Source organism: Tachysurus vachellii, chromosome 3 (genome assembly GCF_030014155.1).
Source record: "Tachysurus vachellii isolate PV-2020 chromosome 3, HZAU_Pvac_v1, whole genome shotgun sequence".
NCBI lineage: Eukaryota > Metazoa > Chordata > Actinopteri > Siluriformes > Bagridae > Tachysurus > Tachysurus vachellii.
In genome coordinates, this window is record NC_083462.1 from 19,129,619 (window position 1) to 19,145,092 (window position 15,474).

At 40.5% G+C, this 15,474-nt stretch overlaps 1 protein-coding gene across 17 annotated transcripts in view; it reads right to left on the reverse strand.

Annotated features, from left to right (window-relative positions):
- Nucleotides 1-13,010, reverse strand: part of afdna (afadin, adherens junction formation factor a) — a 100,436-nt gene extending 87,426 nt beyond the window's left edge. For 9 of the 17 annotated variants that reach the window (XM_060866168.1, XM_060866160.1, XM_060866167.1 and 6 more), the window contains exon 1: nt 12,727-13,009. In XM_060866168.1, the coding sequence (XP_060722151.1) occupies nt 12,727-12,828 (102 nt within the window). In that variant the 5' untranslated portion in view covers nt 12,829-13,009. Of the gene's footprint in view, nt 1-12,726 lie in introns of all 17 variants that reach the window. The other 8 variants (XM_060866173.1, XM_060866163.1, XM_060866170.1 and 5 more) reach the window with 2 other exon arrangements.
- Between the last annotated feature and the right edge of the window lie 2,464 nt (nt 13,011-15,474).

The window sequence follows — 15,474 nt, forward strand, 5'->3', positions numbered from 1 at the left end:
TGTTGAACTGCATGACGCAGGTCAGGCACCTGAACACAAGACGCAGCATGTCTGAAAAATGGCACCTGAGGATGTGGCAGGATGTGGCTTTATTACTGTTCGTATGCAGTGATCCGTACATCACTAGTAACATCACAGTGACTGTTTAATGGTGGCGATAGAAATCAGTGCATTATGGCACAGGTATCCCTATAGAGATCGATCGATTATTATTTATTATTATTATTTATTATTGATTATTATTACAGGGCCACACACACACACACTTTTCCCAGTAATACTTAGATAGATAGATAGATAGATAGATAGATAGATAGATAGATAGATAGATAGATAGATAGATAGAGTACAGAAATTTCAAACACACACGTCATACACAAGCTGAACCGCATCCTGTCTCTCCCAAGTCGTACAATCGCTACATACAGCATGTTCATGATGGACTCCTGACGAAGAACATCACACCTTCACAGAACGGGTGGTTAAATTTATGACCTCTGACATGGACGTGCTGAAGAAAACATCAGGTCGACTCATAACTCCTACTGAATGACGTCGTTTGGAGACTTTCCACTTGAGGAAGCGTTCGCACAACAGTTTAGTCTGAAACAGAGAGAACGCGGACGTGTACGGTGAGGCGTCCATACCAAGACGCCCTCTAAGAAGTGGTGCGAGTCCGTCTGCACTGGAAAGTGAACTGTGCACTCAAGGAAACTCAGCACTCGTTCTAAAAGCAAAGTAACCTGGAAAATGTGACTCATTCCCTGATACAGATCAGTAAAATCACAATGTGATTGAAAAGAGGCCACAGAGAGCTTATCGGGCATGGCAGGTGGTGGCAGAGCTAAAGGTAACAATCTCTGATGAAGAATAGTGTGCATGTGTGTGTGTTTAGAGCTCACACACACACACACACACACACACACACACACACACACACACACACGGTCCACAATAAGACACATCCTAACTGGTTGGTTCTGCACCACCCCACAGAGAGTGGCAGCGAGAGGAGCACGGCTCAGATCCCAGCTCCAACACAAGCCCCTAATTGTTCCCCAAATGACATCATTCAGCCTTCGCTAACAGCTCAAGCGGTGATGGCAAACCAGGGCACCTTTGACTCAAAAAAAGAAATAACGTCCTACTCTGTCCTGCACTAATCTGTAAATAAAGATGCTGCAGAAGAGAGAGGACAGCGAGAGAGAGAGAGAGAGAGATAGTTTCCAAGTGCAGCAGAATGTGGTGGGATGATGATATCATCAGGTTTTTAAACATTTATCCCCTCTAACCTAACCACCATTAGCTGGCAGGTTGTAGTGTGTGAGCTGTGGGATTTAGACATCTGCAGTCCTGCTGCTGGGTGTGGAAAAGAAATTTCTCATCATGTTTCTATAAAACCACAGCAACATTATGTGTACACACACACACTCAGTCACACACACACACATTCAGTCACATGTTTAAAATATCATGACCACAGTATATAAAAAAAACGCTAAAATATTGAATCAAAACTTAGGTCGTCCTTAAAGATATTTTGGTTTGCAGTAACAGTATTAAAAAAAAAAAAAAAAAAAAAAAAAAAAAAAAAAGGGGTCGGTAGGTAGGTCTATATTTCTTTTTTTCAAGTTTCAATGTAAAAAAAAAAAAAAAAGTACAATTTTGGTGATGGTGATTACGCAAGTATGAATTTAAACAGATTAGCACATCGTGACGTCACTGACTGGGTCTTCAACCCGTGCCTTCGGGCACATCATTGCAAACCTCATTTTGATGCTGGGCACAGTTTTTCCAGAACTCCGTGCCAAGTTAAAGCGGTGTCGAGCTGTATTAATGATGTTGTAATGATGTTTTTTAGATGTATTATGGTGCCCAAACCCGTTAATATTATTTTATTGCTTTTGTATTATTTGTTTGAAGAGTTAAAAAAAAAGGTCGGTCTTAACGCAAATTTACAACCGGCAATTCGGTCGGACTTAAAGCAAAAAAAATAAATAAAAAATTGAGTCGGTCCTAAATTGACAGGGTCGGTCAGGTTACGGCAAACAAGAATATTTTTAAGGATGGCCTTACAGAATTTTTTTTATCTTGAATGTAATGTAAACGTAAAAATTTTAATATTTTTGTAAAAAGAAAAAAAATATATTCTAAATATTTAGAACGATTCGAAAAAAAACTAAACTTTTGATTGAAATTGAATATACATTAAAATAAAATAAGAATAATACATAAAATAAATAAATAATAAATGTTGTATTTATGTATTTTAAAATAAAATATAAATAATTATAAAGAAAAATAAATAATTAAAGTGTATTGTGCCATAAAGATGTTATATGTCATCCAGCTGTTACACAAAGTCATATAGTGTGAGTTTGATAATTAAATGAAGAAAGTCACCGCCTTCACCCTCAGATTCACCCTCAGTATCTCACACCCAGATCAACTGCTGTGAAAATCCCTCACACGTGAACCCGGAGTCATGTTGTTATAAATCTACACAATATGGTGCGTGAAGTTCCTTTATTTATCCGGGATGAATTTCCCAAATAAACAAATCCATTTCAAAGCTTTCAGACGTTCACTAAGGCTGTGAATTCCTCAACGTTCCCTCAGAAAGAGGTCGGTCTTTAACCGACGGATATAAAACGGTCGACCTTTCGAGGCCGTGCCAAAAAAAACAAATAAATAAATAAATCCACTGCCTCACTTGAGCACCGGAGTCAAACTGCTCGGCGCATGTGGAAGGCATTTTATGTTTAGAGCAGGGTTTCCCTCAGACCCGTGCCAAGCCCAAAGCCACCCACCAACCACAGCCAGAGTGAGACATGCGAGAGCGCCTGATGGATTGAGGGGAAAGAGCTCGACGGATCAGAACGAGCAGCGTGGATCCTCTGGGTGCGGCTGCTCGGGGGCAGGAGGGAATTATAGATGCACAACGATGTAATATCACTGTGTGATAAACAGTCTAACAATGTAAGGAAAATCTGTTCAGTAACCAGCGCACATTCTAGGTCTCTCTTACAGTTTAAAAGAGAGTCCGAGCTACTGGAAATACTGTACAACTGAGTTTTATGACTGACACAGAGATACACAGAGAAAAATAGACAGAGAGAGAGAGAGGCAGACGCAGAGAGAGACACACACAGACAGAGAGATTCAGAGAGAGACACACAGACAGAGAGACAGAGACACACACACAGACACTCAGAGACACACACACACAGACAGAGAGACTCAGAGAGAGAGAGACACACAGACAGAGAGACTCAGAGAGAGAGAGAGACACACAGACAGAGAGACAGAGACACACACAGACAGAGACTCAGAGAGAGACACACAGACAGAGAGAGACACACAGACAGAGAGAGACACACAGACAGAGAGACACAGAGAGAGACACACGAGAGACACACAAAGACGCAGAGAGACAGACAGACAGACACACACAGAGACAGACACACAGAGACAGAGAGAAACAAAGAGACACACAGAGACAGAGCGAGACACACACAAAGAGAAACAGAGAGACAGACAGAGAGACAGACAGACAGAGAGGGACACAGACAGGCACAGAGACCGAGAAAGACAAACAAAAACAGACACAAGCAGAGACTCAGACAGACTGACAGACACACTGTCCATCTCACAAAACAGCTCTAAGATCGAATACAAGAACTCCGGCATTGGACATAAAAGAGAAACAGAATAAATAAATCAAACACACACCTGTTACTGAGATAAACAAAACCTTTCTGTAAGTGTTGCACAATAACTCAGCTGCACTGATCAGAAAGTAACACTTTCAAGTTAAACACGGAAGGTACAAGAAGGAGTTCACACACACAGACACACACACACACAGACACACACACAGACACACACACACAGACACACACACACACACACACAGACACACACACACAGACACACACACACACACAGACACACAGACACACACACAGACACACACAGACACACAGACAGCAAGGGAGTGAAAATATGAAGCCGCACATGTTCTGAGTTTAGTGTCTCCGGGGTGAGGCCCTTGGAGCGCTCCTTTTTTTTGTTTTGTTTTTTGCTTCTCTGCAGGCGATGAGCTAGACGCCAAGAATGCAGAGAAGAATATGAGATTAGGACAGAAGGCTACGCGCAAACAGGATTTCACAACGTGACCGTATCCCAAATAATATCATTACTCCCATACATCAGGTTCTCAGATCGTTTACATATGCAGAACTCTTCACTCTGATTGGTCAGAAGATCACAAATCACAGGTTTATGTTATCAAGATCGTTCTATGATACGGTTTCTATGGTAACAGTTGTTTGTTTTGTCTTGAGGTTTCCCTGAAGGAGTCTCCAGTGTCATAGCTTTTTAAGGGTCAGAGGTCAAGCTGGAATAAAGTTGATTTCTGTTCAGGGATTAGGGTGAGAGAGAGAGAGAGAGAGAGAGAGAGAGAGAGAGTGTAAAGAGAGTGTGAAAGAGTGTGAAAAAGAGGGGGACAGGGGAGAGAGAAAGTGAGAGTGAAGGGGGGTATTTTATCATACACTGGAATTGGATTCAAAATCATGTCCTTTTATCTGAGTGAGTCTTTATACAAACAAAAAACCTGCACACACACACAAACCTACACAAACATGCACACACAAACCTACACGAACATGCACACACAAACCTACACACATGTACACAGACACACACATCCTCACACACATCCACAGTCTCACACGTTATTCAAACACACAGCAGGTTACAAAGCCACACCCGTTTCATCAGTGATACAAGAAGAAAAAAGATAACTCAGTTTCCTGACTTCATCCATCAGAGCACATGGCATTTCCCTGAGTGTCATTCCAGTGTTATCCACACACACACACACACACACACACACACACACACACACACACACACACACACACACACACACACACACTTCATCTCTTCTGGCCAACACAAACAAAAAACAGAAATCTGATGTGAGATCAGACCGTTTACATAAACACAGTATTTAATTTTACGTTAAATTCAGCTAACATAAAATTAACAGTTAACCATCTACCTGTTTTTTTAACCTAATCATGTTCCTCACTCCAAACTTCCCTTTCCTGTGTATTCACTCACCCTAAATCTCTCTCTCACACACACACACACACACACAGTGTGCAAGAACATTAAGATCTAATGATCTGAATCTCAAGCAGCATTAACACTAAAAACCAATTCAGTTTTTCCATCCAGAGAAAATGTTTATACTTTCTGAATAAAACCTAAAAGAACATTGTTTGTCTTTTTTAAATATCCACATCGTGAACACGAAGTAAACACGCTACATTTTGATGGTGCTCTGAGTGGGAGGAGCTTCCCAAAAAAGTCAAGTATCCTTCATCCTCCTGTTTGTAGAGGTTATTACTGGACCACTTTATACACACTGCAGTCCCGCCATCTTGTTTTCTATTGACTGAAATCGTTCACGTTCCTTGGTGAAGAAATCTGCTTTCCCTCTCACCGATATTCAATCGTGTTTGTTGGATCTAGAGACACGTCTTACGATGCACCTTTAAGCGTAAAGCCTTGTGTAAAGGAAGTGTGAGCAAGCTTTCTCCTCGTCTGCAACTCCAGCGGCGCTAGGATAATAAATCAATATATAAATATATAAAAATATAAATAAACTCTGTCAGGTTCCAGTTAACCTGTAGGTGTATCTGTATCCCCAGGGAAAAGGTGGGCACACCTCACACACACACACACACACTTTGTGGATAATAAAACTCTACATTTTGTACACATTCCATGCTCACTGCCTGAATAAGCTCCTTGAAGGAGAATGAGTGAGAGAGAGCGAGAGAGCGAGCGAGCGAGAGAGAGAGAGAGAGCGAGCGAGCGAGCGAGAAAAAGAAAGAGAGAGGCCCACAACAAAAAACAAATGACTAAAAGCCTCCAATTGTTATCAGGCTACAGGTTCTTGTGTACAAGCCTTTGCTCCACAGTGTAAGGGCTGGATAAGGGTTGTGTTCCTCAGAAAAACAACAACAACAACAACAACAAGAGGGAAAATTAATAATTTAGCTGAAAAATTAGTAGGGGGCACGGTGGCTTAGTAGTTAGCACGTTCACCTCACACCTCCAGGGTTGGGGGTTCGATTCCCGCCTCCACCTTGTGTGTGTGGAGTTTGCATGTTCTCCCCGTGCCTCGGGGGTTTCCTCCGGGTACTCCGGTTTCCTCCCCCGGTCCAAAGACATGCATGGTAGGTTGATTGGCATCTCTGGAAAATTGTCCGTAGTGTGTGAGTGAATGAGAGTGTGTGTGTGCGCGCCCTGTGATGGGTTGGCACTCCGTCCAGGGTGTATCCTGCCTTGATGCCCGATGGCGCCTGAGATAGGCACAGGCTCCCTGTGACCCGAGGTAGTTCGGATAAGTGGTAGAAGGTGAGTGAGTGAGTGAGAGAGAGAAAAAATTAATGGTAGGACAAAGCTATAGAGTGACAAGTAAATCAAAACTCTGACCAATCAGCATTGAGAACTGATTCTCTGTGCTGTAGTATAACAGGAACAGATTCATATTCAGCTATAAACACACTTTACACAGAGATACGGTCCAGTCCAGTCCTCGAGATTCTCCACTTGGTTAACACACCTGACCAATGACTCAGCTTTTAATCAAGAGAAATCAATCTCTGGAAACCTGTCAAAGTGATCACGTGTCAGAGATTAGGCCACACCCACCCGCGCCCACACAACCAACACAAAAACAAAGCATGCGCTTGCAAGGGAGTAAAACACAGGGGTGCGTGTGTGCAAGCGTGCGTGTGTGCTATGGCTGGGTGACATGGCCGAAAACCGTATCATGATATCAGTGTTTCATATCGGTCGATATAGATAATTATTGAACATTTTTATGACCCATTTAAAATAAGGACCAGGAGAAAAATATATTACATTTAAACATTTTTATTTTAAACTAAACCTTCCTCTGATCATAATCCCCTCAGTTATTAAGACAGAAATGTCAACAACCAGGAAAACTCAAATAAAATGTAAACATAAGTCTAAAGTCACAATGAACACTTAACAATTATCTCTTAACATTTAAGGTGCAAAATGAAAGAAAATGTAAGAAATGCTTAATAAAGTGTAATAAAATAGTGCAAAGTGTTAAATGTAAACATAGAGAAACCTGAGAATTTAGTGCAAGTTTAGTGCTAGGAAGTTCACTAGCTGTTCACCTTGTGGTGAATAAAGCGTGTTAAAATATGTGCAGTGTTTTTTAAACATAAATAAAACTGAGGTAGACTGAGATACATCTGTAATATAAAAAACAAACCCAATTACAGTACAGTAACACTGTTTGAAATATAAAACCTGCAGAAATATGAAAAAGTAACTCAAGTTATTCTTACTCTAATCATACTTGAAGTTGAACTATTCAAGTATATTTTCATAGACTTATAATTAGGGCTGCAGCTATCGAATATTTTAGTACTCGAGTATTCTACCAAAAATTTCATCGATTAATCGAGTAATCTGATAAAATGTATTTTTGCTTAAGTAAAGAGCGATATTAAATATACAAGAGAAAATAAGACGGGCCTCTTAAAATGAGCAACTAATTGGTTTCCTTTTTTTTGTATGCAATGCATACAACAATATTTTCTATCAAATAAACATTTAGATATTACCCATTGTTTCTCTGTCTGTATTTGTACTGTGAACAATGACAAAGTTGACTGAGAAGAATTAAGTACATTTAAGTGTAAAACATTCTGGGTTTTAAATGAACCCTTTTCTGAGATGCAAAAACAAAAATATAAAGTACTTTCAAATTACTTATTTCAAATTACTTTTTTTAGTATCAAAACTAAGTCATGCATTAAAATAAATAGTAATAATAATACACAAATACTGCCTTTAAGTCATGCAACTTAACTTTCAGAACTAAAAGATTCTAAACCTACAGTTCAGGCATAACATAAACCTTTACTGTCTAATTTGGAATGCTTTGTGGTATTTAAGAGGCAAAAAATATGGACAGGAACTTGGACCTATGCAGGCCATGCATGGTTTCACAATGAGTGCTTTAAGCACATTACACACACATTATATAATATATATATATCAGAATATAAAAGTCTCTCTCTCTCTCAACGTGTGTGTGTGCTTTAAAAGTCTTTAAAGGAGCATGTGATGGCATTGAAGAAAGGTAAACATATCAACATGCTCAGAACTGAGGCTTGCCCTGCGCTTTGCAGCCCGCACGCGCCCGTGCGCTTTAATCAAAAGACCGCTAACTCCTCTCGTCTTCTTCCGCTTTTAGGTAAGCGTGTTGTCTCACACACACACACGCATACACACACGCATAAAATAATTGCACAAGAACGTGACGTGAGCTTTAAAATGAATTAACAATGGCTTCGAGGCAGAGGAATTTGCCTTGTATAATTTTTGTAATCGAGTTACTTGAGGAATCGTTTCAGCCCTAGTTATAATATCCAAAAAACTGCCATACTGGCGCACTCACATTTTTCCTCTTTTATTTACAATTTCCTCGCTCCCTGCGACTCATTTTCTGCTCATCAGTCGCCTGTTACTGAAGAGGAATACAGCACCAGCACGAGACAACGATATGGCGCAACCAAACTTGATACTGTTACATTATTGGCTGTTAGAGTGTCACTCCCTACGTTGCTAGGTTACCAGAGAGGGTGCCTTTGTTAATGCAACCAAACTTGCTTCGCTACCTCTGTTTTCTTCCGACGAAAAATAAAAAATATTGAACGTTTTATCGAGCACATTTTCTATCGCTATCGATCACGTGTCTATCGCGATACATATCGTTATCTTTTTATCGCCCAGCCCTAGTGTGTGAGCCCAACCCTTAATGCCACACCAGCAGATTTGTTATGGTTCAACACGGCCCCAGGGGAATTAAAAAAAAGAATCAAATAAACACAGCAGCAGGTTGAACACACACACAAACCGAAGCAGGAAGTGCGGCTGCACAGTCAACAGAAAACTCAGAAAGGAGGACTGATCCTAAGGAAACGAGAGGATTAATCCTGCACCGTGCCTCTCCTCACTCAGTGCAAATCGCTGCTCGTGTTTCTGCTGTCAGGTGCTGAGGAGAAACTCATCCATTTTGTGTCTGATGTAATTACAGTGCAGGAGCTTCAGGACCGAGGAAGTGGAGAGGAAGCGGAAAACCATCTCCATAGAAAAGGTTTGCCTGGGAGGTGCATACATAGTACATCACTCAAACACACACACAACACAGACACAAGTCACACACACACACAGATCCCCCCTCCCCCCCCCCCCCTCAAAAAAAAAACAACAACAACAAAAACAACTTAATTCGAAATTTTTTTATTTAGTCTTTTTATTTGGTCACTTTGTTCACCAACATAAATCCTGATCCTCATCGTGTGTGAAGTGTAGAAGTTATGATTTCTTACTGACGCCTGTCGAGCAACGTGATTGGACGTCACGGTACTTCCTGTTTGATGATGGGTGAGAAAACACAGAACGACGACATCGCTAAAAAAAATACGCTTAAGTGTTTGTGCACAAGATTATAAACGACACACAGGACATCCAGAGCATGGACTCGAGTATGTGGCACATCGTTCACCATAAAAAAATATATATATGAAAAAAAGTTCCTCCCTGTTGACATTCAAATCAAAACCTGTTTACGTTCTGAAATAAATAATGTATAGAGTATTCTAGAGGATTCTTCCCACCTCCTCCTGCCCTCTTCCCAAACCACACCTATGAAGCTGTTTCCCAAATGACTGTTTCCCCAAATCTCACTTCCTCCAGCCCTGTAGTGGAAACACGGCCACGGCCAAAACGGATGCTTCATCAGCGAGATTGGAGGAGCAGAACAATCGAGCTGGAGCGCTCCAAACGGGGTGGAGACGCGATCGCTGACGGACTTTCACACGACACACAACCGGTACAAACTCCGACAGCTACGCTTTTTTACTTAAAGTCCATCGGCAGAACAACGCTGGAAGTTGTTCTACTTTGGATGACGGTGGAAACAGCTTCCGTGAACGTCACAAAACAAAGATTCCTTCACAGAAAACATAAGACGAATTTGTAATCCTTCGACAAGGAGCCGTTACCACGGAAATGATAAACTATTAGACGGAGCGTGTTTATATGAAACCGTGATTTGCAGCTATGCTCTTAGAGAACATGAACAGAGAACATCTGGGTTTGTACACGACCAGACTTACCATCACACACAGGTTTCTCTCTCTTTAAAAACGTACGGTTTAATTCCTGATAAATTCGGCGGTATGGGCCAACGTTTACGGCAGTACAGATGTGATTATGTCAGATCCAGCTGTGTCAGATCTAAGAGACGTAATGTTGATGAGAGTTTTGTGAACTAAGAGGTTGTGTTGGGATTCAGACCACGTCAGGCTCCAGCCTTATTCTCAGAACAGCAGGAACAGCATTTCACAGATGGTTAAAACTTTTTCATGTAGGTTAAGAAAGACATGATCATTTTTATCAGTTTAAAAATGCTTTTATTCTGTCTGTCTCCCTCTCTGTCTGTCTCCCTCTCTGTCTGTCTCCCTCTCTTCTGTCACAGTGATCACGAGTACATTCCCATCTCACGCCTGGATCATTTAAACAGTCCCAGATCATCAGTTGGTGCTAATATCAACAAGTCTCTCTGTAGCTGCAGGTGTGTGAGCTGCAGAAAGTGAAACTAATCCGCATCAAATAGCAAAATATCACACAGACACCTCTGACGACGCTCAGCTCGAAAATCAACATTCATGACATTTGATCAGCTAGGGATTTCCGTGTCTGTTAAGCGGCTGTAATACAGATTAAGAGCTGCATCCAAATTTTGACCAAAACATTTCCTCTAACATCAAATGACTTCTTTGACCAGAAACAAGTCAGTGTTAGATGCTTAACTAGCTCTCTGGTTAATAATCACCAGTACACACAAATCATCACATCCATTCAACAGCCACAGAGAAGCAAGTCATCTCTGAGAGAATCAGTCACCTGTCACAGGGACAGACAGACAGACACACACACACACGGAGCCAAGCCATCACTGAGACACACAGTAACAAAGACACAGACACAGTCACAGATACACACAGTTAAAGACAGTGTGTGTGTGCGCACGCATCTCTGTGACTATGTGGGTGTGTAATAAGGAGTCTCTACGACTACCTCACACACTCTGTCACAGAGAGAGAGACAAGCAGTCACAAAGAGACAAACACAGGCACAGAGCGACAAACACAGGAAGACAGACAAGCAGTGAGAAACAGTCTTAGAGAGACAGTCAGAGAGAGAGAGACACAGTCACAGTGAAAGAAGGACACAAAGAGACATGGTCACAGTGAAAGAAAGACAGTCACAGAGACACACACAGTCACAGCAAAAGAGACACAGTCACAGCGATGCACAGTTAGAGAGAAATAGAGACATGGTAAGAGAGGCACGATCACAGACAAAGACACAGACAGAGAGAAATAGAGACACAGACAGAGTCACAGAGACCCAGTCACAGACAGAGTCACAGAGACCCAGTCACAGAGACCCAGTCACAGAGACAGAGTCACAGAGACCCAGTCACAGACAGAGTCACAGAGACCCAGTCACAGAGACACAGTGAGAGACAGAGTCACAGAGAGAGACAGTCAAAGAGACACAGAGAGTGTGTGTTTTTCTGTCACTAAAACAAATTCCTCGCATGTGAAAACATGCCTGGCAATAAAGCTCTTTCTGATTCTGATTCTATGACAGTCACAGAGACAGTCACAGATTGAGACTTACACAAAGAATCACAAGCAGAGACAAACACAACACTCAAGCAGAGACAGAGACATATATATGAACAGAGAGAGACCATGAGACACACACACACAAGCTCCTCATGACGTCACTGGGATTAGTGAAGCCACTATAGCTTCTTAGGCACAGTATCACCATAAACTATAACCTGATATACGTGTTTTTAGCTGATTAATGCTGTTACAATTAAATCACGGTTTGTACAGCAACAACATTATTCTTAGTATTATTATTAGCCTGTTCAGCTAAGTTAGCTAGCGAGCTCCTTAGCTGTGCAGGTTAGCTAACATCACCGGTGTGTGTGAGTCACAAGCTAGCGTCTCATTGATGATTAGCTTCTTTAAAAACACAAACATCATCATCATAATAATAAAAGACAGACAACACAATGGACTACACATGAAACCTAGCCGTGTTAGTTAGCTTGTGTAACCTTTATGTGACATCTGTTAGCTAACATGGGGAAGGGATCTAGCTATAAACATATAAACACAAACACACACACGTTACAGCTGGTATAGATTTTATACTGGTCTGTAGCATTTATAATGGTTTTACAGGTTACACGTGTGGAGATAGAGTTAATGTTGTGTTTAAAGGGACATCACGGACAAACAAATAAAGAGAGAATTGAACAAATAAATAAATAAACAACTCAATCCGAACGGGTTCAGAATTAAACAGGCGTTGTGTAATGTGTGTGTGAGTGAGTGTAATGTGTGTGTGTATATATAATGTGTGTGTGTGTGTGTGTAGTGTATAGTGTATGTAGTGTGTGTGTGTGCAGTGTATAGTGTGTGTAGTGTGTGTGTGTGTGATATAATGTGTGTGTATGTGTGTAGGCCACACCGAGGCCTGGCTGACTCCCTCCCCGGTGTTTGAGTCCCTCACCTCGGTAGGTTGACTGATCTCGAACAGGTCGAGCCGGTTCGCGTTCCAGTGGTTAATGATGTCGGCCAGTTTGCGCCGCTCCTCCTCTCGGTTCCCCGACATCTTCCTCTTCTTGTTCTTCTTCCTCTACTACAAAAACTCAATCCTGATTTATTTTCACGAATCAGATTAAATCCAGAGAAAAATCGCGCACAAAATCTCAGGGTTAAAAACGCGCTATCGGAGCACGGGCGGTCTCCGGGTGACGCGCGCCTCTCTCTCTCTCTCTCTCTCTCTCTCTCTCTCTCTCTCCCTCTCTGGTATCTCCTCCTCTTTCTCCCGTTTCCGCGTTCTCTCTCTCTCTCTCTCTCTCTCTCTCTCTCTCTCTCCCGCTGTGCACGCTCCCGTATTACAATACAAGCTCTCGGACACGCGCCCGTTCGCCGATGATGTATTCCTTTTCTCTCTGGACTCGCGCGCGCCCAGCGGAGTCACGCAGAAGCTCACGCGCCACAAGGAGCAGGATTTTTTTTAAAGAAGCAGTTCTGAAATAATAATAATAATAATAATAATAATAATAATAATAATAATAATAATAATAATATTAATAAGTAATGTTAATAACTACAATAATAATATTAATAGCAATAATAATAATAATAATAATACTAATAATAATAATAATAATAATAGACAGACAGATAGATAGATAGATAGATAGATAGATAGATAGGTGGATGTCTCACTCAGTTAAAACTCACTCAGTTGTAATTTAGTGTAATTTATTTCACAGTGTAAATATGAGTAAGACGTGTTTTCATTTCACTGCAAGTTGTTTACTTTATTTAACTTGGTATGTGATTAATACAAAGTAAAGAATGTTTATCAAGCTTAAATGAAAATTTATTTCCTGGTTCCACAATTGCACTGATGTCCATGTAGTACACACATATAGAAGAGAAATGATTTATGATCACACCCAGATGAACGCAAGGTTCCCTTTTGAGTCTCATTTACATAATATTCTGTATAACCGGAAATGATATATTTCTGTATAGAAAAATAAATAGTTTTATGCACTTCTTGCTTCATGAAGATTTCGGCCTTTCAGTGAGAAGAGGCCAAAGCTTTGAGGATCCTGAGGCACCAAGAGATGCACCAACTCCAGTTGGAGTTTGCTTCATGAAGATTTCAGGTATTCAAAGAGAAGATGCCAACTCCATGTGGTCTCTGAGGACAACAACCTCGTCATCAATACACAATTGTTGGACTATAGAAAGGACATTATTCATAATAACACTCTCTGGTGTTTATAACAGTTTATAATCACACCCTCCAATGTCACCCAAATGAGTATGAGGTTCACTTTTGAGTCTGGTTCCTAACAAAGTTTCTTCCTCTTCCACCACAGTCACCACAGTCACCACTGTCACCTCAGGCTTGTTCATTAGGAATAAATCTATTTTTATTATAAATTTAACACTTACTGTAGATTTGACACTAATCTTGGATAAGATAAAAGAGAAGGTGTGTGTTGGTGCATGAGCCAAAAAAGCTAAAGGATTATGTGATATAAATTGTATCATTTAATATACTGCAGCACCAATTCATACAACAATTGTTATTCAGTTTTTATTGTAATTCTTTGTTGAACTGAAGCGAAGCAGCGAGACGAGACGAGACGAAACGCGAAGAAACGAGAACAACGCCTCAGCGTCTGTGGCAGGGTGAAACAGGAAGTGGTATATGGCTGAGGGTGATATGGTTTCCTGCTGTGGTCTGAGCTCGAGAACTTTCAGAAGGGTTTTATACTTTCACATCTGTCAAATCTGATAATGAGCCAATAGTAAATCAGACTTCTGAGAACTATTAAGACAGAAATTTAAATATAAACAGTACTGAGGTGTGATTGTTTTCACATGATTCTGTACTATTCTCTATTCTGTGACTGTATGACTGTATCATAATGCAATATCATAAATAAGGAATAACACCTGAAGGAGTGCTGTTATAGGAAAATAGTCATCCAGTCATCCAAATCAACAAGTGTTTTGTCTATGCCAAGGAATGAAACTTTATACTTTTTATCCATTTAGAGTTATGTGTAATGTTGCAGTATCTCTGCAAAATTGTAAAAGTTAGAAAACTTAAAATGGAAAAAGTTAAATTTGTTCCTAAATACAGGTGATAACGTAAATATACGCTTAATCATAAGTACAGTGAGTCAAACGAAACAAAACAAAGTGTGAATTAGAACATTCAGATCATTTAAATGATAAAATCAATTAAACCCAGAGAGACGAATTGAACTACAAGTTACTCGCCTCTCTCTCTCTATTTCTCTCCCTCTATCTGTTCTTTCTTTCTCATTTCTTTATTTCACAGAAAACACATTTTGTAGAAACGAAATATTTCATGATACAATTAAAAAGTGTATGTAAGAATAATCCTAATGAAAATTAATGAGTACACTTTCAATTCAAAAGTTTTCACACTCTGCCTTCTGTTCTACATAACGTTGATGCCCAACATTTGTATATATATGACTAACTTTATGACTGATTTTTCTTCATATGTTCATCATGATAGAAAAAAAAGTTTTCCAATCGATTCACTCTGGTAAAAGAAATGCATACAGTTTGAGTGTGTTAAGTTTCTGACACTTGGATCACTCCCATCTGAAAAATGCACCCAGTCTCCCAGCGGTGTAGGTGTGTCCCTTTAACACACTGTCTGTAGCAGAATGATATTTGTACAGCTGCTGCATGA